The sequence below is a fragment of the Thalassophryne amazonica genome, chromosome 11, assembly GCF_902500255.1.
Source record: "Thalassophryne amazonica chromosome 11, fThaAma1.1, whole genome shotgun sequence".
NCBI lineage: Eukaryota > Metazoa > Chordata > Actinopteri > Batrachoidiformes > Batrachoididae > Thalassophryne > Thalassophryne amazonica.
In genome coordinates, this window is record NC_047113.1 from 90622083 (window position 1) to 90648452 (window position 26370).

Consider the following 26370-nt stretch of genomic DNA (forward strand, 5'->3'; position numbering starts at 1 on the left):
GATCCTTTGGATCTATTAAACTTAAATATGAAAAATATTGGTATCGATATCGGCGGTACTGGGCATGTATTTACTTGGTATCGGATCAATACCAAAATTCCCGGTATCGCCCACCTCTCGTGTTAATGTCGAGAAGGACCACGACTCTTATTACGAAAGGACGGGGCGGAAATAAGAATCTGTGGTCGCTGATTGGCTGACTCACGGTCACCGCATCAATGGGCTGGCCGGCTGGAGAAAAGAAATGCAATCCGACACACGGCTGCTGCGGGTTCCAATGTAATGTTTTTTGTTTGTTTGTTTTTTAATGGACATGGAGCGACACAGCCGTCCATGGAAGAGTAAGTAAACAAGGTAATAGACGATCGGGCGCAGGGAGAGCACAAAGAGACGTTACTGACGGTCCGTTACTAACGGTCCGTTGCTAACGGTCCGCTCAGAACCTCAGACGGTGTAGTGGGTCGGCTGCTCGGGTTTTGTCCTAAAAGAAGTGTTCTGGTCCGGTTTGTGTTCTTTTGTTAACAGATGGCGTCCTGTTAACGGGATGCCACTGCGCAAAAGCACATTTTTACAACCACAAGGGGGAAAAATGCATCTTTGAAAGAAAACAGTTATAATAACAAAAGGTTTTTAAAAGAAAGATGCCAGCGGTGAAGCAGCGCATTATGGGTTCGAATCATTCCTCGTGCTGCTGCAGCATCACCGTGGAAACTTCACACGCGTGGATAACAGCGCAGCTGCGCAATAAAATGACGAAAGGTCTTAGAGAAGCTGGTTTGTGACCAGAAAGTCATAGGTTCAATTCTCTGATGAGACAAGAAAATCACCAAAGTACCTTTGTGCAAGCTCCTTGTACCTCGATCCTGCTGGTGTGTGTGTGTGATGATTGTAAAGCACTTTCTGCATCAGATGGAAAATGCGCCTGTCCTGGAGCCTTGCTGGAATTATCATACATAGATTGCAAACATTTATGTTTAATTTGTAATTTTAATTAAACCAGTTTAGTCCCATTGAGATCTCGATCTCATTTACAAGGGAGACCTGGACAATTATAACGTTTCCAGTTCACCTAACCTGCATGTCTTTGGATGTGGGAGGAAACTGGAGCACCTGAAGGAAACCCACGCAAACACGGGGTGAACATGCAAGCTTCACACAGAAAGGCTGCAGGTGGGAATTGAACCCATGACCTTCTTGCTGTGATGCGACAGTGCTATGTATTGAGAAGTGCAGTCCTATAATTAAAGTATTTCATATGTTACTGAAGTGCATTTTATTTTATATATATACACACACACTGGTGGATGCAGCACCAACATGGAGGCAGTGTTGGCAAACGATGTGGCAACATACTACAAGTGCCCGGGGTGAGTTTGATGCTGTGCCGCATGAGATACTTTTTTGCAAGGTCATGGGCGTCATTCCGGATTGCTGCTGGTTTTTTTGGTATCTTGGTATAATTCGATTAGCGTACAGGTTAAGTGGAGTGAGCACTTATTGGGACCTATCAGTATTGAGAGAGATACAAGGCATGGGGGTTTAACCTCACCTTTTTTATTTGACCATTTTTATAAGGACCTCGTGGATAGATTGTCCTGTACTGTAGGAGGAATATGCATTGGCGGTGAATCATACAGTATGTTTTGTTATGCCGACAACCTGCTGGTGTGCATTCTCACTGTGTCGGGCCTTCAAACACTACGAGGTCTGTCAATAAAGTATTGTACCTTTTTATTTTTTTCAAAAACTATATGGATTTCATTCATATGTTTTTACGTCAGACATGCTTGAACCCTCGTGCGCATGCGTGAATTTTTTCGGTAACGTCATCCGCCTGTGAGCACGCCTTGGGAAGGAGTGGTCCCGCCCCCTTGTCGGATTTTCATTGTCTGGAAATGGCAGAATGAAAAGGACTTTTTTTTCCATCAGAATTTTTTCAGAAGCTGTTAGAGACTGGCACCTGGAAACCATTCGAAAAATTTATCTGGCTTTCGGTGAAAATTTTACGGGCTTCACAGAGAATAAGGACTTTTACTACAGCTTTAAGGACTGCTTTAAGGACGGTCGGTGCGCTGCGCTCCGAGCTGCGACGATGCAGCACAAACCACTGGATCATTTCTAAATGGATGGCTCTGTGGATACGAGACCGTCGTGTGCGCTTTCTCTGGTTATCACAAGAGCTGGACATCAGCCATTTTCCGGCAGATTTCACTTTTAACAAGAGATTTTGTCATGGAAAGCCGCGCGGAGGCTTCGCGCGTCACGACTGATTCGCTGATGAAGCGAGACAAAGGAACACCTCCGTTTCGGCGTGTTAGAGGACAAGTTGGGACATGTCCAGCTCTCCACAATTTCTCTTATACTCACTCGACTGGTAAGCATTGAAAGCCGAGATAGACATGTCCCATGCATGCGCACGAGGGTTCAAGCATGTCTGACGTAAAAACATATGAATGAAATCCATATAGTTTTTGAAAAAAATAAAAAGGTATGATATTTTATTGACAGACCTCGTAATTGATTGCGCTAATGATTATGTGTCAAGTCATGGTTTATCCTTCAACTTGGCCAAAACTGAATGTATTGTTTTGGGTGAATGCCATTTTGTACAGAAGTCCGAGTGGAATCTTGAAGGCAGTAGTCTCAGTCATTGTGATGTGATACAGTATCCGGGTATTTCATTGTCTCACACTGATCTGAACGCACATGTTACACCATATCAATGCGTGTCGTAAATCATTTTACAGTTTACAGGGTGCAGATCTCAATAATTGTGTGACAGATATCAAGTGTGCATCGTATGTATGGAATGCCGCTATCAGGCCTGTGCTGTTATATGGAATGAATACGGTTGATGTGAGCAAAAGGTCCCTGGGTGATGCTGAAAAACTCCAAGGAAAGTTAGTAAAGGCAATGGTTAGTGTACGTAAATTCTATAGAACAACCCCAGTTCCTAATGCAATGGGTATATCACGGTTAGAGAATTTGATTGACATTTCTAACCTAGATTTGATGAGCTCAATTTTTATGTCAACATCATGTGCGAGGTCATTTTATTTGCATTTATTGAATTTGTCTTATTGCGATTTGAACGTATCGAGTCAGAAGGGACTTTTGTCCCGTGTCGACTCTATTTGTTGTAAGTGTGACCTTAATTTTCTACGAAACATTTTTGATCCTAAATATTCCTCCAGTGTCAGGTCAAATCTGAAAAGATGTAGTCATGTGTCTGATGGTCTGACACACACACACACACACACACACACACACACACACACACACACACACACACACACACACACACACACACACACACACACACACACACACACACACACACACACACACAGCTTAAACCACTTACTTCAATTAAGGGGGGGAGGGGGGCTGGAGCTTGGCCATTATCAGTCATGCTGAGATTGCTGTATATGGACTTTGTCATGCTGAGTTGGATACATTTATTCCCAAATGCTGAGCTTGTTTCTGAACTGAATATTTATGTCCAAACACTGTCAGCACAGCGTGTCCATCTTCAAGTTTTCTGGTCCTGCACGTGTGAAGTTATAAACTCAATACGATGCGATCTCAGTACATGTCACCGTCCATTTACTTTTTGTTACGGTTTTGTTCTAATAACGAACCCAGAGTAGCAGACAGAAACCATGAGAAGTGTGCGATCAAAACCCCAGAGTGATTTATTGGCAGAGCCAAGAGCAAACAATTCATAAAATGCAAAAAAAAATACAAAAGTTAATCCAAAAAGGCAGCGGCAGCAACGGGAGAACAGCTGAGCGTGCAGACACAAAGCAATAATGAAGCAGGTGACCGATAAAGCACGGAGAGAAATATAATACTCACTGAGCGCATGGAGAGCAAACAACAATGAATGAACCCACAACCAAAGACTAACAGGTGACAACTTAAATATCAGATGACCTAAATGATTACAGGTGAGGAGAATCAGCACGAGCAGCAGATACACATGGAAATGAACAAAACACGAGGTGACTGAACCCTAATCAGAATATTAGGTGGTGCAGAACAGTGCAACTGATTTCAAAGGGTGAGTGGGCATATAAATAAAATAAACAACCATCAATAAATGAAGGAAAACTCATAAACCCACAAACACAACATAGAACTCAGGTGTTAATAAAGTGCAAGGGTAGAGGAACTAACATAATAACATAATTGATGTGAAATCATAAACTCCCAAACAAAGAAAGAACTCAGGAGCAAATAAAGTGCCAGGGTCGAGGACTTAACGGAGGACACGGCATCCATGATTTCCAAGAACAATTTGAAATGTGGACTCATCAGACCACAGCACACTTTTCCACTTTGCGTGTATCCATTTCAAATGAGCTCAGGCCCAGAGAAGGCGGCGGGGTTTCTGGATGTTGTTGATGTTTGGCTTTCATTTTGTATGGTGGAGTTTTAACTTGCACTTGTAGATGTAGCGACGAACTGTGTTAACTGACAATGGTTTTCTGAAGTGTTCCTGAGCCCATGCAGTAAGATCCTTTACACAATGATGTCTGTTTTTAATGCAGTGCCGCCTGAGGGATCGAAGGTCACGGGCATTCAATGTTGGTTTTCGGCCTTGTCGCTTACGTGTAGAAAATTCTCCAGATTCTCTGAATCTTCTGATTACATTATGGACTGTAGATGATGGAATCCCTAAATTCCTTGCAATTGAATGTTGAGAAACATTGTTCTTAAACTGCTGGACTATTTTTTTCATGCAGTTGTTCACAAAGTGGTGATCCTCGCCTCATCTTTGCTTGTGAATGGCTGAGACTTTGAGATGCTCCTTTTATACACAGTCATGACACTCACCTGTTTCCAATTAGATGTTCTTTGAGCATTCATCAACTTTCCCGGTCTTTTGTTGCCCTGTCCCAACTTTTTTAAAACGTGTTGCAGGCATCCATTTCAAAATAAGCAAATATTTGCACAACAACAATAAAGTTTATCAGTTTGAACATTAAATATCTTGTCTTTGTGGTATATTCAATTGAATATAGGTTTCTTTTTTTTTTATTTCTATTTATTTATTAAGGGACAGCACATGTTATAAAAGACAATGTACAGAGACACATCCATAACACACAGGATTATAGCCTAAGCTAATTTCCATCCTTAGTCCCCATATGGGCACATGGCCCAACATGAAACATGGGACAAGACATCCATAGTCACCCCATCTCTCTCTCTTACACTCCAGGCACACACACCCAGCAGCACACTCCAAACCCACACAGATGGACAAATAGTATTAAAAAGGTTAGGACAAGTCCTCACTCTCATTGGTTAAACACATCCTCACTATCATTCATTCAAAACCACAATATTTACACACTATTTACAAAGTGCAGGTATAAATACAATTGCAGGTCCCCAGGCTTATGTGCAAAAAACTTTGTTTAGAATTAACATTGATATAATTGCAGGTTGAAGAGGATTTGCAAATCATTGTAATCTGTTTTTATTTACATTTTACACAACGTCCCAACTTCATTGGAATTGGGGTTATAAATGTCAGAAACATGATTTGTGGACTGCAGTTTGCAGTTTTCTGTAAAATAATATAAATAATATGTGTTAGGTTTTATGCAGGTTTTGATCCCTAAATATAAACACAGACACAGCAGATAAAGATTAATTAATTTTCTGGATGCAGGCGCAGGGTTAAGGAGCGCAGAAGACATTAAGGGATTCATAACTGGACTAGTGTGAGGAACAGAGATGGACCCACAGCGTGAAATGGGGGAGACAGACAGACAGACACAGACAGACAGACAGACAGGCAGCACAGGCCTGACTCAGAAAGCAGATTCAGAGTCTGAGGTCTGGTTTGACCATCACTGAGCTCAAACTCAAGAGGTTCCAATTCCAAGATTTCATTCAGCTGCTGAGTTAAATGATTCAATCGTGAGTAAAGCATCTTTGGAAATAAAAAGCCCTCGTCAGTGATTCATCATGGAAAGAGGAGAAACTAACAGACTGCATTTTGATGGTGCATTTCCATCCAGCAGGTGCTCAAAGCGCTGTACAGTTTATTCCTCAGCCAAAGCCAGTACCCATTTGGATCTGGGTATATTATATAAAAGAGTTCAATTTCTTACCTTCCTGGCCGAAATCGCGGGGCTTCTGGATCTTAACGCCCGGTGGAAACACACTCACGACTCCATCATTGCTAAACACAGCACGGTGCATCATGAAATGTAAATAAATCCACGGATAAATCCTTGTGATGTCGCTATCTCAAGATCCTAATGACATGAAATTTCCAGCTTGGCACAAAATAATGCTCGAAGCACACTGGACTTGAATACATACATGCATTTATTTAAAATCCAATCCAAGGAAAATAAAAGTCCAAATTCAAGTAAAATCCGTCTGAAAACACGAGAGCATGATCACACCGTGTCACTTGTAGCATTATACTGTGTGGTAAACGGTCTGTTCAAACGTCACTTTTTGCCCTCTTTGGTCATGGCAGCGCTCGGCCAGGCGTGACTCCGCCCTCTAGCTTCACTATATATAACTCTATGTTACCATCCTTGATAAATGTCAACTACCTATTTTATAAACATGCTAGTTGTTATCCAAGGCCAAAATATGGCCATCAGGTATTGCGAAAGGCTTTTTGTCTGTCCATCCCTCTGTCCGTTCCCCCATCTGTCCGTCTGTCTGTGCTCAGCATACGTCCAGTTCTATTACTGCCAAAGACTTCAAATTCACAGGGAACATTCTTGGGACACAGACCTTGGACAAGTTCAAAGATGGTTAAACTTGATTTATTTTTAAGAGGTTAAAAAGTCACATTCTTTTTCAGTCTGTTCAGTTTTGTTTTTGAGTGGCAGGGGTGAGAACCAATCAGAGTAGAGCTGCACCATGACGTCAGTTGCTGGTCTCTTCAAAACCGCTTCATTTTGTGTGTTTATATACATGTTTCTCATATATTATGTAAAAGCTAGCTAGAAATAAACACTTCTAAAACTGAAAATGCTGTTCTTGTAACCTGATAACAGTGGTGGGCACAGTTCTGCTAATCCATTAACCGCTAATTATCAAAGCTAATGTTTTCACTTTTCAGATAACTTTGAAAACCATCAGTGGACCAATTAGCTTCTGATAAATTTAGGTCTGATAATTTATAGACCGCTAACATATTTTTGCAGGCATAGTGAATAAAGCTTAACAGTTAAAAACATTTGTGAAGTCTGAAATCAGATATTTTAGTGCCTGCCTGTTACATTTTTTTGTAGCAGAGAGACAACTATGAGAGGTACAGCTCCATCCTCTGCAGGCAGAGGAGAGCTGGCCACCAGAGAAAAAGGCAGCATGAGAGAAAAAAAGATAATTTCTCTTCACACCATACAGACTCGCCGGCATATCACCCAAGTCATGCACAGGCAGACTGTTTTGACTTATGGTTACAATTTTAAACAAACTAATTCCAGACAAGTTATTTAAATTAACGTCACTTCTGTTGTTTTATAAAGTGTGTGTTCATTTTGCCATGAACACTGCCATCTACTGTTCAGTCTACTGCATCTACTGGTCAGTAGATGGCAGTGTTCATGGCATTATGAATACCAAGTGAAACACATTTGCTAAAAGTGCTGATTCCACTTAAACAGATTTTTAAGTTGCGTTTTTCTTTACAAATGAAAAAAATAACATTTACAAATACAGATTTATTTATAAAACCCACCACGTTTCAGTAAGTTGTGTGTGCAGCCAACCACTCATGTCAGGAAACTAATCAAATGATTTAATGAGGTGTGTGTGTGTGTGTGTGTGTGTGCGTGTGCGCGCATGCAAACACCCTGTGATATTGTATAATGACGTATGTGGCTAATGATTCACTGACCCGTGTTTCCAGAATAAGAGCCCTGCGAGCCAGAGGGCTCCAGACGACGACGCAGGAGCAAGAAGGGTTGTCAACGTCCAGTGAGAACGAGAAATATGAGGCTGTCCAAGCGGTGGGGAGCACACAGGTGATGATCAGATCACACAAAGAGCTCTTCTGTTCTCTGCCAAACACACACACACACACACACACACACACACACACACACACACACACACACACACACACACACACACACACACTGCTCTCCCAGTTGCAGCCTGTTATTGTCTGTTGAGTTTGTGTCTTTCGTACCCGAGGCAGCCGTCAAGACTCTACTCTGTCTCTGCTCGGGAAACTTAAGCGTTTTGTTATTTAAGGGACAGAAATGATCTGACCACATACAAAGCAAATTGATCTCCTTTGATCTCCACATTAGAGACATTATGAGGACTGCTTTCTTCCATTTGCGAAATATAGTGAAGATTCGTCCCATCCTGTCTATGGCTGATGCTGAGACTTTGATTCATGCATTTGTCTCTTCTAGATTGGACTATTGTAATGCTCTATTTTCTGGCTTACCACAGTCCAGGATTAGGGGTCTTCAACTGGTTCAAAATGCTGCTGCCAGACTTTTGACACAAAGCAGAAAGTTTGACCACATTACGCCCGTTTTGGCATCCCTGCACTGGCTTCCAGTTGCTGCAAGATTGAATTTTAAAGTACTGTTATTAGTTTATAAAATTGTTCATGGACTTGCACCTCCCTATCTGGCTGACCTGGTAAGCCCCTATGTACCGGCTCGAGCCCTGCGTTCTCAGGGTGCAGGACTTCTGTGTGTGATGGTGAATAAAAAGTCTGCCGGTCACAGAGCTTTCTCCTACCGTGCCCCAGCTCTGTGGAACGATCTCCCGGCACACATTCGGCAGTCTGATACTGTGGAGACTTTTAAGTCATGTTTAAAGACTCATTTGTTTTCTCTGTTTTATCATTAGTGTTATGATGTGTTTTTATTCTTGTATTATTTTATGGTCATCTTTTTATTGTGTTTTAAATTTTTAATTCAGTTTTTTTGTTTTTGTTTTATGTTGTGTGAAGCGCCTTGAGACGAGTTCGTCGTGAATTGGCGCTATATAAATTAATAAATTTGATTTTGAAATTGTTCTATGACTCACAAAGAAAATCCAACAGAAGGGGCAGAAGTATGCCGAGGTAGGACACCATGGCAGGGAAGCGATCTGCAGTTCTGATGTGGGGCTGGTGAGGAACGGTGGCCTTCTGGCAGTCAGGAGTCTGAAGCTGAATACGATAAAGTTCTCATGATGTAGCATTTTCCCCTCACAACCAGCACACTTTATTTCACTGTTTATCATGGCACCCTCAACTGCTGAGCAGCAAGATGCTGAACTGAAACAGGAAGTGAGGCTTTACAGGCAGAAGGCTCCAGTGGGTCAATTTTAATGTAGCAGCAGAGTGATTACAGACGAACTCTGATCGCCGTGGCACCTTTTACACCCACAGGTTCACACTGCTGAATTTGGAACTCTGGGTTTTCCCGATGGTAGAACTTTGTCATAACTACACACCATGAAGCATTTTTTCAGCATTTATAAGCCATTTGTTAATGCTTTATTCATCAGCAAGAAGGTCATGGGGTTGCTTCCCACCTGGGCCTTTCTGTGTGGAGTTTGCATGTCCTCCCTGTGTTCGTGTGAGTTTCCTGAATAAATGACGTGAACCATTTCAAAATGAAGTACTATTTATGTTATTAGCTCGGAGCAGTTAGGACGTGAAAGTTAATGACTAATAAACTATCGAGACTAGCAGCCTTTGTAAATAGTTATTGGGTCTGTGTTAAAACATCGCTGACAAACACTTAACACTGCAATCCATGATTAATTGACAAGCTACGAGTGGCTAGTTAAATATACTAAAGTGGGAACTTTCTATGTTTGACAAAGTATTAAGAAAAGGCAAACACACCACAACGTTTTACATAAGATAAATGTTTGGGGAACATAGTTGACACTCTTGTTCTTCTTTTCAAAACAGAACAATATTTTTTACAGTGCATAGAGGTCGAAAGGTTGCATCATCATGTGATAGTAACACTGCTTGGCAGAAAACAGTGGTTGCTTAACTGTAAAATGAAAAACAAACAATAGTTTCTCAAAAAATAAATGATTTCATTAAAATAAATGAAAAAAAATAAGCATAAACACGTGCATGTGCATCAAAAAACAAGAACAACATGCTAAAAAATGTACAGATATCTATTTAAATATGTGAACACTGACCACAGAAGATTATGCTTTTTTTACCAATATAAAGACAAAGTCAGAAGTAGAATCTTCAAGGGCAAATACTGTAAAACTGCACCCCACCAAAATAAAATTAAATAAATAAATGAATAATTTCTATGCCTTAAAAAACCCCAACATATTAGAGAATTATATTACAATACAAAATTAACCATAAAAGTGCATATGGGCCATCATAAACATACAAAAAATACAAATAAATAAATAAAATGTAGATGGAATGCAAATCTATTATGCTCTTCTGCACCACCTTCTTTTCTACTTTTCCTTCCATAGGAGGAGCTTTCCATTGACTTTCAACAAGTTGACCTTGTCAGGGTTTTCATTACATCTTCGCAAGTACTCTGTACTGTAGAGTTCTGGAACTGGGGCATTGACAGCCACCATGTTCCTGTTGTGTGGGCCGCCGAAGAGGAGGTACTGCTGGCTCACCACCACCGGATGGCGCCCTGCTTGGAGTGCGGGCTTCAAGCACAAGAGGGCGCCAGAACCACTGGGAGTGACAGCCGTCAATCATCCTCAACACCAGCTGTCACTCATCATCTCATCATCACCATCACCATAAAGGCCGGGTGGCGACTCCACCTCCTCGCCGAGAAATCTCCTACGATACAAGGTAATCTCTCTGCTGACTTATACGTCAAATAATAATCTGATCTGTTTTGCAGCTGTTTTTTCCTGGTGGTATTTCCTTGACTGGATTTTCGGAGCTGCACGTGTGTATGATTGGAGGTGGAGGCTCTCCCTCCACAAGAATCAATAATCAAGGTTGCTGGGTGTGAGGATTCACACTCACTACCTTCTGTTTTTTCTGCCAGCAGTACCAGGGCCGACAACGGAGGACAGAGACCACCTGGGGACTCGGGGCTTGGCGGCTTCGGTGTTCTTCAGGCCGTTGGTGGTAGAAGCGGTGTGGGTCCCGGCTCTTCGTTCATCTGAGGTCTCCTATCTTCGAGCCTGCCCGCAATCCTCTTGTGTGTGATTGGCAGTACCTTTGTTTATTTTACGTTGTGTTCTTGTGCAACATTAAATTGTTACTCCTTCCCTTATCCATTGTCCGTTCATTAGCGCCCCCTGTTGTGGGTCCGTGTTACGACACCTTCCAACAGGATTTCTCGGCCATTCGTCATGGATCCCGAGGGGCGTCAACCACAGCTTGAACAGCCAATGGGAGAACAGGGAGCGCAGGCGTCAGCAGGAGGCGTGGTAAGTGATCTGCAGCAAATCCTTACCGCTTTCACTGCTCAGTTACAGCTGGTAACTGAGCAAAATGCAAGCCTCAATCTGAGGATGGAGGCTCTCACCGCCAGAGTGGAAGCACGCGAGTCAAGCGTCGCTGCAGTGTCTCCTCCTGCTGGTCCGGGGCCTAATGTAGATGTTCCACTGGCCGTTCAACTACCCCCCCCACCGTCCCCTGAAGCTTACATAAGTCCTCCTGAACCGTACGGAGGCTGTGTGGAGACGTGCGTAGACTTCTTGATGCAGTGTTCGCTCGTTTTTGCACAGCGTCCAGTCATGTACGCGGCAGACGCCACCCGGGTGGCTTATGTAATTAATCTGCTTCGGGGTGAGGCACGCGCTTGGGCTACAGCGCTCTGGGAACAGCAGTCATGGCTTCTGACGTCATACGCTGGGTTTATACGGGAATTCAAACAGGTGTTTGATCATCCCAACAGAGGCGAGACCGCCTCGACCGTGCTGCTGTCACTGAGACAGGGGCGTCGGAGCGCGGCCGATTACGCTGTCGACTTCCGCATCGCGGCTGCGAGGTCGGGTTGGAATGACGTCGCGCTCCGCGCCGCCTTCATAAGCAGACTGTCTCCAGTACTGAAGGAGCATTTACTGGCTAAGGACGAACCGCAGACTTTCGACGGGCTTGTCACTCTGGTTATACGCTTAGACAACCGTTTGAATGAACACCGTCGGGAGCAGGCCGGGGGGCGTGGCCGGGCACAAGCCGTCCCTCTCTCTTCCGGGTCTGACGGGGTGACGTCGTCCTCACGCTCCATTGCCGGTGGGCTCCGTGTGGCAACAGCTCCCCCTGCTGACGAAGCTATGGACACGAGCAGGGCTAAAGTGAGATCAGATATTAAACAAAGGAGACTGGCCCGCGGGGAATGTTTTTACTGTGGCTCATGTGAGCACCTGTTAAAAGACTGCCCCAAACGGTCAAACACCAACGCCCGTCCTTAGACACTGGGCTAAGGGTGGGCCATAACATGTGCACGGGAAGTTCCCGCAAATCAGCACGAATCCCAGTGGTAATCCTGAGTGGGGATTTAACCCTTCACGCCCCAGCACTGGTGGACACGGGGTCCGAAGGGAATCTGTTGGATAGCAGATGGGCAAAGGAAGTGGGGCTCCCCCTAGTGGCTCTGCCTTCGCCCTTGAAGGTACGGGCACTAGATGGCACTCTACTCCCGCTAATCACACACCGGACCCAGCCTGTGACCTTGGTTGTGTCTGGGAATCACCGGGAGGAGATAGTGTTTTACGTGACATCTTCTACCTCCCGAGTGATTTTGGGTTTTCCTTGGATGGTGAAGCACAATCCCCGGATCGATTGGCCGTCTGGGGTCGTGGTGCAGTGGAGCGAAACCTGCCACCGGGAGTGTTTAGGATCCTCGGTTCCCCCCGGAATGACGGCTAAGGAGGAGGTTAAAACCCCTCCCAATCTGACGGCGGTGCCAGGGGAGTACCATGATCTGGCTGACGTCTTCAGCAAAGATCTGGCGCTCGCCCTTCCACCACACCGACCGTACGATTGTGCCATCGATTTGGTTCCGGGCAGTGAGTTCCCGTCCAGTAGGCTGTACAATCTCTCACGTCCGGAACGCGAATCAATGGAAACCTACATCCGGGACTCCTTGGCCGCCGGGTTGATCCGGAACTCCACCTCCCCGATGGGTGCTGGTTTCTTTTTTGTGGGCAAGAAAGACGGCGGACTTCGTCCATGCATCGATTACAGGGGATTGAACGAGATCACGGTTCGCAATCGATACCCATTGCCCCTCTTGGATTCGGTGTTCACACCCCTGCATGGAGCCAAAATATTCACCAAACTCGATCTTAGGAATGCGTACCATCTAGTTCGGATCCGGAAGGGAGATGAATGGAAGACGGCATTTAACACCCCGTTGGGTCATTTTGAGTACCTGGTCATGCCGTTCGGTCTCACTAACGCCCCCGCGACGTTCCAAGCCTTGGTTAATGACGTCCTGCGGGACTTCCTGCACCGGTTTGTCTTCGTGTATCTGGATGATATACTCATCTTTTCCCCGGATCCTGAGACCCATGTCCGGCATGTACGTCAGGTCCTACAGCGGTTGTTAGAAAACCGGCTGTTTGTGAAGGGCGAGAAGTGTGAGTTTCACCGCACTGCTCTGTCCTTCTTGGGGTTTATCATCTCCTCCAACTCCGTCGCCCCGGATCCGGCCAAGGTTGCGGCGGTGAGGGATTGGCCCCAACCAACGAGCCGTAGGAAGCTGCAACAGTTCCTCGGCTTCGCAAACTTCTACAGGAGGTTCATTAAGGGTTACAGTCAGGTCGTTAGCCCCCTGACCGCCCTGACCTCCACCAAAGTCCCCTTCACCTGGTCGGACCGGTGCGAGGCCGCGTTTAGGGAGTTGAAACGCCGGTTTTCATCTGCTCCAGTTCTGGTGCAGCCTGATCCTACTCGCCAGTTTGTAGTAGAGGTGGACGCCTCAGACTCAGGAATAGGAGCCGTGCTGTCCCAGAGCGGGGAGTCCGATAAGGTTCTCCATCCTTGTGCCTACTTTTCCCGCAGGTTGACCCCCGCTGAACGGAACTATGACGTGGGCAATCGAGAACTCCTCGCGGTGAAGGAGGCTCTAGAAGAGTGGAGACACCTGTTGGAGGGGGCTACGGGGCCTTTCACGGTTTTTACGGACCACCGGAACCTGGAGTACATCCGGACCGCCAAGCGGCTGAACCCCAGGCAAGCCCGCTGGTCCCTGTTCTTCGCACGCTTTGACTTCCGGATCACCTACCGCCCCGGGACCAAAAATCAACGATCTGATGCATTGTCCCGGGTGCACGAAGAGGAAGCCAAGGTCGGGTTGTCGGACCCCATCGACACCATCCTTCCCGAGTCCACTGTCGTGGCTACCCTCACCTGGGACGTGGAGGAGATCGTCCGGGAGGCCCAGACTAAGAACCCGGACCCGGGAAACGGTCCGAAGAATAGACTCTACGTTCCACCAGAGGCTAGGGCTGCCGTCTTGGACTTCTGCCACGGATCCAAGCTCTCCTGTCATCCTGGAGTGCGTAGGACCGTGGCAGTAGTCCAGCAGCGCTTCTGGTGGGCGTCACTGGAAGCCGACGTCCGGGACTACGTCCAGGCCTGCACCACCTGTGCCAGGGGCAAGGCGGACCATCGCAAGACCAGGGGTCTCCTCCAACCCCTGCCTGTGCCTCATCGCCCCTGGTCCCACATCGGTCTGGACTTCGTCACGGGCCTCCCGCCGTCCCAGGGCAACACCGCCATACTGACGATAGTGGACCGGTTCTCCAAGGCGGCCCACTTCGTGGCCCTCCCGAAGCTCCCAACGGCCCAGGAGACGGCAGACCTCCTGGTTCACCACGTCGTGCGTCTGCATGGGATACCGTCGGACATCGTCTCGGATCGTGGTCCCCAGTTTTCCTCGCAGGTCTGGAGGAGTTTTTGTAAGGAACTGGGGGCCACCGTGCGTCTCTCGTCCGGGTACCACCCACAGACGAACGGCCAGGCAGAGCGGGCGAACCAGGAACTTGAACAGGCTCTTCGTTGTGTCACCTCCGCTCACCCGGCGGCCTGGAGTAACCATCTGGCCTGGATCGAGTACGCTCACAACAGCCAAGTATCCTCTGCCACCGGCCTCTCCCCCTTTGAAGCGTGTCTGGGCTACCAGCCCCCGTTGTTCCCACTTGTGGAGGGAGAGGTCGGGGTACCCTCGGTCCAGGCCCACCTGCGGAGGTGCCGCCGGGTGTGGCGGGCCGCCCGCTCTGCCCTGTTGCAGGCCCGGACGAGGGCCAAGGCCCATGCAGACCGCCGGCGTTCCCCGGCCCCTACATACCAACCAGGGCAGGAGGTGTGGCTATCCACCAAAGATATCCCGCTCCAGGTGACCTCCCACAAACTCAAGGACCGCTTCATCGGGCCGTTCCCCATCGCCAAGATCCTCAGTCCGGCCGCAGTGAAGCTAACTCTCCCGGCTTCACTGCGGATCCATCCGGTTTTTCATGTTTCCAAACTCAAGCCATACCACACCTCACCGCTCTGCTCCCCCGGACCCGACCCACCTCCTGCCCGGATCATCGACGGGGAGCCGGCATGGACCGTTCGTCGGCTCCTGGACGTCCGTCGGATGGGTCGGGGCTTTCAGTACTTGGTGGACTGGGAGGGTTACGGACCCGAGGAACGCTCCTGGGTGAAGAGGAGCTTCATCCTGGACCCGGCCCTTCTGGTCGATTTCTACCACCGACACCCGGACAAGCCTGGTCGGGCGCCAGGAGGCGCCCGTTGAGGGGGGGGTCCTGTTGTGTGGGCCGCCGAAGAGGAGGTACTGCTGGCTCACCACCACCGGATGGCGCCCTGCTTGGAGTGCGGGCTTCAAGCACAAGAGGGCGCCAGAACCACTGGGAGTGACAGCCGTCAATCATCCTCAACACCAGCTGTCACTCGTCATCTCATCATCACCATCACCATAAAGGCCGGGTGGCGACTCCACCTCCTCGCCGAGAAATCTCCTACGATACAAGGTAATCTCTCTGCTGACTTATACGTCAAATAATAATCTGATCTGTTTTGCAGCTGTTTTTTCCTGGTGGTATTTCCTTGACTGGATTTTCGGAGCTGCACGTGTGTATGATTGGAGGTGGAGGCTCTCCCTCCACAAGAATCAATAATCAAGGTTGCTGGGTGTGAGGATTCACACTCACTACCTTCTGTTTTTTCTGCCAGCAGTACCAGGGCCGACAACGGAGGACAGAGACCACCTGGGGACTCGGGGCTTGGCGGCTTCGGTGTTCTTCAGGCCGTTGGTGGTAGAAGCGGTGTGGGTCCCGGCTCTTCGTTCATCTGAGGTCTCCTATCTTCGAGCCTGCCCGCAATCCTCTTGTGTGTGATTGGCAGTACCTTTGTTTATTTTACGTTGTGTTCTTGTGCAACATTAAATTGTTACTCCTTCCCTTATCCATTGTCCGTTCATTAGCGCCCCCTGTTGTGGGTCCGTGTTACGACACCTTCCCAACAGTTCCAGTTGACCCCAACATTGTCGAGATGCCCCAGACATGGTTCCTACCTCTTGAAATATTTTGCTGTCTTCTTATGTCAAGCCACAACATGCTCTGGATTCAGTAAAGACAGTTGTGGTTGGAAGTTTGCATACATGAGCATGAATGTCATGGTAATTTTAAGTTATTTATTGGTATATTTTATGAAACAACACAAAACAACCCCCCCCCCCCCCCCCAAAAAAAAACAGACCATGGAAAAAACAAACAAACTAAAAAAAAACAAACAAAAAAACACACATGGAGGGCCGACCAATAACTTAAAACAACAACAAAAACGTGGCTCCTGTGACCGTGCAAGTGGCGGGTGGGCAGACGGTAAAGTACAACCAAGACCCCCAGAGCAGAATCATCCAAATTTCACTCTGTTACATACACTGGGAGATTGGCACATATTTTTTTGCCAAATTTTCTCTCTTTTTTAATCAGTGTATTTTACTGAAAATTATAAACAAACGAACAAAAACGAACCCAAAGAGCAAACCGAAGGAGAAACAAAAAAAGAAAAGAAAAAAGAAGAAAACCACAAAAAGAAAAGAAACGTAGAGGACTGATCAATAATTGAAAGAGAAAAAAGAACCAGTGGCAGTCAGGCACTTGATTGTGTTCCAACCAGAACACAACCAAGACCCCCAGAGCAGGATCATCCCAATTTCACTGCCTTACATTACAGGGAGACTTCTCCAGGTGAAAGATGCTTCACATAATTAATTAGAGGCTTCCAACTGTGGTAGAACCACTCAGAGGAGCCTCTGAGCATGTACTTAATTTTTTTCCAGTTCAAAAGAAACAAGACATTGTCCAACCAGGCCTTAATTGAAGGACAACTTCCACAAAAGCAAAATTCTCCAGCAAGCAAGCAGAGAGGTAAAGGCAATGAAATTCCATTGAGTCACTGATACTTTAATATCACTAGTTATGTGGAGAGAATAACTGATTTTGAAATCCAAAATCTTTGAAATTGTATCAAAAAATCTATGCCAGTAGTTGGACAATTTCCGGCACAACCAAAATATGTAGGTCAAATCACAGGGGGTCTGAGAACATCTAGAACACCCTTCATCTAGTTTGCCTGAGTAGAGCTTGTCAAGTCTGACCTTACTATTGTGTATTCTGTATCTTACTTTGAATTGTGTTAAGCTAACTCTGGCACAGCTGGAGGAAGAATTGACTGCATGCAAGACATTTTCCAGAAGTCATCCAACAGGGCAATCTGCAATTCATTCTCCCAGTTGGCCCTTACAGTATGTTATTAATGAATGGGTCAGATGATGGAAACAAAAAAGGTTACAAGAGCAAGAAATGTGTCCCTTCTATAAAGGCTCAGCTTTAAGTGTTACATCACGACCACATGGGGTGAAATTTGATGGAATAAAGAAAAGTGAGTCCTGGCAAAGTCATGTAGCTGAAAATATCTAAGGAAATCTGAGGTATTCAGATTGAAATGAGTGCACAGTTGTCCAAAACTATTAAACACCTCATCCACATACATATCCATCAAATAGGGAATGCAGTTTTCCTCTAAGGACATAAATCAAGGGTCAGTTTTAGCCGGGGGAAAAAACAGTGGTTGTTGCAAATAGTTGTCTTGGAGAGAGTGAGCCAGCTGAGGTGGCGCCTAATTTGTGCCCAGATTTTCAGTGTGCTGATTACAATAGAATTGGATGTGAAATGTGATGGGCCTGGAGTGAAGAAGAGCATGATATGACTTCAATCCAGCACCAATTGCTCTGAGCCAAGGTGAACCAGAGCATAATCTTATGAGCTTTAGCCACCAAAATGTAGCAGATAAGAATGGGTAGGCCACGCCCACTATGGGATCTGTTCCTTTGCAGATATGATCTGCTGATTCTCGCATGTTTATCAGCCCAGATAAATGCAGATGTCTGTCCATGCTTCCATTTTTCTATACTCACTTACTTCAATTAAGGGTCATGGGGGGTGGGGGGGGGGGGGGGTGGTGGTGGTGTTGGTCTGGAGCCTATCCCAGCAGTCATAGAGCATGAGGAGGGGTACACCCTGGACAGGACTCCAATCTGTCACAGGGCCACATACAGTGGAGAAAATAAATGTAGCACCAGGCGATATGTGGACACGTCACGGCTAACCTCTGTGTTGCAGCAGACCTCGGCATGGAACCACAGTTACTGTGTAGATTGTTAAACACAGCCACAGCCAGCACGTCGAACCAGGCTACCTGATTGACATCTTGGAATCTGCCGTATCTGTCATCAACATGTCTCGGTGGCGCCTCCTGCCGCTCTGAATGCGCCCGTCTCCCTTCTTGAGGTCGTTGGCCTCTCCCGTCTCGCTGTCCGGCGTTCAGACTTCAGACAACTTTATTGATCCCAAAAAATGGCAATTACGTTTACACTCTAATTACCTATTACAAGATACAGCAATTAATCCACAATTATTACTTGTTTACCGTAATAATGGCACACATCAAAATTAAAGACAACACATATACATTTGACACTGTTTATGTGTACTAAACTTGAAGCAGTCCGTCATCCGATTTGAGGTAAGTGGGTGAAGGCCGCTGCAGCTGGAGTCGCACCGCCGCTAGCATGTGGGGAATGGAGACCTGCTGTTGGGAAAGTGTAGTGACATGGACCCACAACAGGGGGCGCAAATGAACGGACAATAGAGGGAGTTAAATTTGAACACTTTACTGTTGTGAATGTCACAACCACACACAGCAGATTATAGAATAAATACAAGTCAGTGGATAAAGGTGTCGTGTGGGCAGGCTCGACGATAGGAGACGTCCGTCTGGAGATGAACCGGAACCACACGATTTCCACCGCCACCGAACCCAAAGAATACTGGAGCCGCCAGGTCCCGAATTCCCCAGGTGGCCACCGTCTCAGCGTGTCGGATCTGGTACTGCTGGCGAAGAGCAAAGACAGTCAAGTGTGGGTGTGTGTACACCCCGTAACAACAACGGTGGGAATTCCACCTCCACCTCATTATGTGTATCATAATGTGATGATACACATAATGTCACATAATGTGACATTATGTGTATCATCACATTATGATACACATAATGTCACATAGTCATATTATGATACACATAATGTCACATTATGTGTATCATACGTATGTGACATGTCACATATGACATTATGTGTATCATATGTGATGTCACATATGATAGTATATGATAATTATGAAACATAATTACATTATAATCACATTATAATCACATTATGTGAGATTATGTCACATCATGTGACATGATACGTTATGTCACATTATGATACACATAATGTGACATAATGTATCATGCCACATTATGATACACATAATGTGACATAATGTGACATGTCACATAATGATACACATTATGTCACATAATGTGACATGATACATTATGTGACAATGTATCATGTCACATTATGTGACATAATACATTATGATACATAATGTGACATGATACATTATGTGACAATGTATCATGTCACATTATGTGACATAATACATTATGATACATAATGTGGCATGATGTCACATTATGTATCATGCCACATTATGTGTCATGTGGCATAATGTGACATGATACATTATGTATCATGCCACATTATGTGTCATGTGGCATAATGTGACATGATACATTATGTATCATGCCACATTATGTGTCATGTGGCATAATGTGACATGACACATAATGTGTCATGATACATAATGTCACATAATGTATCATGACACATTATGTGTCATGTGGCATAATGTCACATGCAAACATTCAGGTGTGCTCGTGTAAACAGCGCTAACATCACAACATGCTCACTTAGCAATTATTTGCATGCCTCCAAGCATTTAATAAACAAAAGCCAAACTTCTTTTCTTACTCTAGACAGAAATGCTGACCTGCTTTGGCGTGTTATGTGAGATGACATTGAAATGCTAATGGGCCTGACTGACAGCCCCAGACCTGTTATTAATTTGTTTTTTAACTTTGCCGAGTTGCAGCCTGAGAGGTGTGTGACTGAACACACCGACACATCGTCCATCTTTGCCGCTGTGGTTCGTCTTTTCCCTGTTGTATACACACCATGTAGTAGATTGGTGATGCTGTGGTTGTGATGGTTGTGGATGGCCATCTGCTTCAACACGTTCTGCGCTGTGATGTCACAGCTGTCAGTCCTGCAGTGCTGAAGAGGCATCTTCTGAAAACACTCGTATCTGCCTCTGAACTGGTTTGGTTGTTTTCACCTGTGGTATGTATGCTGGCACTAGCATGAACAGCGATGTAGTGGAGAGGGCAAAGTGGGTGTGAAGCTTTCTATGTTCCTCTGGGTTGTGTAGAGTAAACTGAAGTTCAGAGATGCTGTTTCCTGTTGTGAAAGTGTAGGAACACGGACCCACAACAGGGGGCGTAAATGAACGGGCAATGGATAAGCCAAAACAGTAACAATTTAATGTTATGACGTGCACAACGGAATACAGACAAAACAGGTTTGGAAAAACAGTCAATTATACGTTGAGTGACGTGTGGGCAGGCTCGAGGATAGGAGACGTCTGTCCAGAAAACGAGCTGGATCCCACACGGCTTCCACCACCAACGGATCTGAAGAACACCGGAGCCGCCAAGAACTGGGTCCCCAGGTGGCCACCGTCTCCAGCTGTCAGACCTGGTACTGCTGGCAGAGAGAACAGAAACAGTGCAGGTGAGTGTGAGTTCGCACACTCAGTAATTCTTCAGTCTGTGTTCCGTAAGGAGGGAGAACCTCCACCTCCAATAACACACTCGTACAGCTCCTGTGAAACCACTTATCTGGTTGGGGTGTGAGGCGAAGCTGTCGCAGTCCACACCAAACGCCAATACAGCAGATAAGAACACGTCACAGGAAAACGGCTGTAAATGAGATCAGACTCTTGTTCAGTTTAACTTCAGCAGAGAAATTACCTTTAGGGTAGCTGATTTCTCGGCGGGGAGGTGGAGTTGCAGTCCGGCCTTTATGGTGATGGTGATGATTAGTGGATGAGTGACAGCTGGTACTGATGATGAGTGACAGCTGTCACTCCCGGTCGCTCCAACGCCCTCTTGTACTTGAAGCCCGCACTTCAAGCAGGGCGCCATCTTGTGGTGGTGGGCCAGCAGTACCTCCTCTTCAGCGGCCCACACAACAGTTTCCCAGTGTTAGTGTGTTCATGTGTTTTTGGGAAACTGTCTTAAAAGTCCACTGGCCAAGCAGGGTTTCGCTATGACTTAAGGTAACTAAACAACACTGGATCCAGCCTCAGTGTACCATGGCATACGCAAAAATGTATGATGGTCATCCCAGGGTGGCAGCTGTAGTCAGGTAAGGGTCAGTGAAGGATGACACAGAGGTCAACATTTAAAAAAGCTCCATTTATATTGATAATTACTATTGAAATCTTTATTTTATCATCTTTATTATTCTTAATCTAGAATGTTCTGGAGTTGTGGGGTGAAAACAGTAAAAATGGTGACAAAGGTCAGTTTCAGTTTGTACAGAGGTCAAAAGTTAAATTTGCTCTAATTTTGGTATCTGACTCAAACTATTGGTTTAGTTAACAGGGTTTTAAAAAGTAATAGTTTGCACCATCTGTCATATATCACACTACGAGGTAACACACGTCAGAATGTTGTTTGACCTTTGCTTTGGAGAACAAGCATTCAACACACACAGCAACTGTTCCATTTATTAGTACTGTTAGCTCAACCACACACACACACACACAGAGCACCTGTGTTGGTTCGTAGGGGTAATTAAACTGGGCCATTATGAGTTGTTGGTAACATATTAACTGCTTTCTGACCAGCGGACATCTCCACCTATAGTGAGTGTGTTTCCATTTTCAAACACACACAACAAGCACGTTCACAGTCCATTCAGGACATATGCTTGCTCAGTTTTGTTTACCTCAGGGTTGCGTATTAAACCAGTTTTCTGTGAGGCAGTTTTTTTTTTTTTTTTTTGCTGGGTGCCAAACCTGGTTCATCCTGTTGTCACTGTACTTTCTGCCTTTAAACTTGGATTAAACTGGAATGTTGATGATTCCGGCAGGTTGTCAGGGCGTGGCACAAACTGGGTGGTACACAAATGCAAACTGTCGCAGCAGATGCAGTTAGAATTTGGTTTAATCGTTGTAACAGGCAGGGATTCGGTACACAAGAGGTCCAGCAGTGAAGCAAAGTAGGGCTGCAACAACGAATCGATAAAATTCGATTACGTCAGGCGTTGGCAACACATAGCATCATCGATGCGTTGTGTCGAGCGATTATGGCGCCAGAAGCGAGCAGTGCACAGAGCAGATCAGACGCTGTTTTGTAGAAGAACCACACGCTTAGAATATGGCAGAAGCAAGTAGACAGAAGAAAGTCAAGACTTCAGAAGTGTGGGAGCACTTTACGTTAACGCAAAGACGTTTGTTAACTGCAACATTTGCAAGTCGGACCTCGCATGGCACGGGAGTACAACGGTAATGATGCATCTCAAACGAAAGGATGTCGGAGTCATCAAAGAGGAAGGGGAGAGCTCATTGTCTGGGTAAGTTAACAAATCTTTATTTTTGTTTAAGCAGTCGTAACGTCTCAGTATGACAAGTCCGGCAGTGATATGAAGCTAGTCAGGCTCAGGCTGTCAGCGCGTCTCCCAGAGCAGTGAGGTGAGGGGCAGAGTGAGAGAAAAAGAAAACAGTAACACCACCGACAGTTTTTTATTAATGTTGTCAAAGTCCGACCATCGACATTAACGCTTGTCCGATTGTCCGGGACAAGTGTAAAATGTGATCAGACAAGTAATAGCTCTAAATCGTTGTCCGACCGGACAAGTGCCTTTTTTTTTCTTTTTTTTAAACATTCAAAGAGCTCCAGAAATTCATTTATAGGCTCTATTTTACAGTTGAAAGCCTTCATGTTTCCAAAGTTTGCTCAGAGAGAGAGAGAGAATATATGTGGGATGAGTCACGTGTCATTGTGAAACGACCACATAGTTTACAAGTTATACAGAGAATGTTGCAGATATAATGAGTCAGGCTACAGTTTTTGATTTAGGTTTTATGGTTAACTGGTTATGCTAATTGCTCATTTGCAGCAATATATATATATATATTTTATAACTTACATGCTTCAGTGTTGTTTTATGGCAACTCAGCCCTTTGATAAAGCAGTGCCATTTGAAATAATTATTTTTGTTCTTTATTATAAACTGTTTTATTCTTTATTATTTTACATTTCAACAGCCAAGGGACATTTGACAGTTTGTTGATTTTGAAGTATTTTAAGTTTTCAAATAATGTTCTGTTGTTAAATGAAGTGATGGAAGGAGAAAAAAATTGTTTCCCTGGCACATTTTTAAAAAATTCCCTGCTAATCCGATTAATCGATTAATCGTATCGAAACCCCATCAGATTAATCGATGATCCAAATAATTGTTTGTTGCAGCCCTAAAGCAAAGGTACAGACAGACGGTAGGCTGAGACGAGGTCGAATAAACAAGCTGAGGTCAGAACACAAGGCGTGGTGGCATTCGGAGGAAAAGGCAAAAAACATGGTCATGGACAGAATGAGGTCAAATACCGGCAGGCTGATACGAAGACAAAACAGGACAAGGTTTGAGGGCTGGAAAGTGAATAACATTCAACAATCTGGCAGTGAGCTGTGAGACTGTGCAGGCTTAAATAACTGGTGGTGTAATTAGTGGAACAAGACACAGGTGCCAGTGAAGGTTTTGGAAGGGGGCGTGACCAGGGAAGACAAAGGCAAGTGCAAGAGACTGAAGGCAGGAAAACACAGAGTGGAGTGATGAAAGAAACAAAGATGTGAGCAGGTGCAAGAGCGGGAGTGAATGAAAAGACAAAGCAGACAGAAACAAAGTGTGCGACAAAGACACAATGGCTGGTGCAGTGATGTGAGAACATAATCAGATGGATGTGAGGGCAAACTGAGAACAGTGCTAACACAGCATCTAAGGACAGAATATAACTGTGACGAGGCAACTAGAATCAAGCATGAACATGAGACTTAATCAGGGAACAAATAAACACCAAAGTAAAACTAAACTGGAACTGAGAAAGAAAAGAAAGTGGTTGAACCAACTAAAGGAAAAACAGACACTACATGATAACAGAAAACAAAACCCAACATTATAGCATAACTGATAACTAAATGATAAACAATGAAAACATAAACCGGCAGAACAAACTAGAAAAGAACTGAAACATGGCTGAAGTATATAAAGTGACAAAGAAACAAAGTGGCGAAGTAAAATAGAACAGAGAATAAACACACCCGTTGACTACAGAATAGCGCAATAAATAAAACGAGATAACTGAAGGTAAATAATAACAAAAACCTGTGACTAACGCATAATGCAATAAATGTGATAAGCAGAATAAACTAGGACTAAAGTGACTAAGTGTGAACAAATACAAGGAGGATGAAATAGAAACAAAACCAATGATAACATGACAAGACATGAATAAAACACAGAAGGCTCAGAATACAAACGTGGATACAAGTCCATACGTATGACAGATGGCCCTGCAGGGCTGGATCATGACACAGGCAAAGATATTCATACGATCATTTCACACTTTGGCCCTGTGATTGTACACTGTGACAGAGACGGTCTGTCCATGAAAGGACAGGGTTCAAGGTTATGTTGTTAATGTTCAAGATCACTTCATTTCACTTTCACTTTATTTGTGTCCCCCATGGGGCAACCAGTTCTGCAGCCTGAGAATACATCAAAAGCACACAGACACACAGAACACACACCAGTACCATTACCATGGTGCAGCATCACAAACAATTACACTCCAGACATTACAATACAGTCCATTAAAATGCTTCCAGTTTTAACTCCTTCCTTGGCCTGCGTTCAGAACAGCAATGGCTGCAGGAACAAAAGAGAACTTAAATCTGTTACCCTTCACAGAGGGAAACCTGAGCCGTGAGCCAGAAGGTAAATATTGAAAATCACTAAAAAGACGATGATCAGAGTTCGACAATATACTCGATGCTTTCCTCTTTACTTGTCTGTAGTATAGGTCAGACAACATACTCTGTGGTACTTCCAGTACCTTTCCACAGGCCTTCACTATTTGAACCAGTGAATTTTTAGCCTTAAGACTGAGATTCCCATACCAGCACAACATAGAAAAGGTTAAAACAGACTCAATACAAGATTTGTAAAAAAGAATCATAATAGTCTTATCCACTTGAAAATAAGACAATTTACGAAGACAGAACAAATATTGTTGACCCTTTTTACACAACATGTCAGTATTAACATTAAAGTTTAGCTTGTCATGAATTATAGTCCCCAGATACTTATAAGTTTCCACAGACTCCACCTGCTGGCCCTTAATGAAGGTAGCCTGAGCTGGTGTGAGCTGTCGTCGGAAGTCCACAGACATATCTTTTGTTTTAGCCACGTTTAGTTGTAAATATGACTTATCACACCACTTTACAAAATCTTCCACCACCGGGCCATGATTATTCTCATGATTATGTAAGAGACTAACAATGACAGTATCGTCTGCAAATTTCAAAATAAAATGATTTTCGTGATGGCTTTGACAATCATTAGTGTACAATATGTACAGAAGTGGCGAAAGGACACAGCCCTGAGGAGATCCTGTTGAGGACAAAGGGGTGTCTGACATGTACCCATTTACTCTGACTCTCTGTGATCGGTCTGTTAAAAAATCTAAAATCCAACCAGCAATATTAAAATCTACAGAAAAATTATTCACAAGTTTGTCAATTAAAATGTGAGGTTGGATAGTATTAAAAGCAGATGAAAAGTCAAGAAATAAAAGTTTGGCATGTGCTTTGTTGTCCTCAAGGTGTTTAAAAACAAGATTTAAAAGTGTGGCAGTAGCATCCTCCACTCCACAGCCAGCCCTATAGGC

General features: G+C 44.9%; 1 protein-coding gene across 3 annotated transcripts in view; it reads left to right on the forward strand.

Annotated features, from left to right (window-relative positions):
* The first annotated feature begins 227 nt into the window (after positions 1-227).
* The window catches only part of st3gal5 (ST3 beta-galactoside alpha-2,3-sialyltransferase 5), an 82442-nt gene continuing 56299 nt past the window's right edge, over positions 228-26370 (forward strand). For 2 of the 3 annotated variants that reach the window (XM_034182342.1, XM_034182344.1), the window contains exons 1-2: positions 228-341; positions 7895-8009. In XM_034182342.1, the coding sequence (XP_034038233.1) occupies positions 7978-8009 (32 nt within the window). In that variant the 5' untranslated portion in view covers positions 228-341; positions 7895-7977. Of the gene's footprint in view, positions 355-7894; positions 8010-26370 lie in introns of all 3 variants that reach the window. The other variant, XM_034182343.1, reaches the window with a different exon arrangement.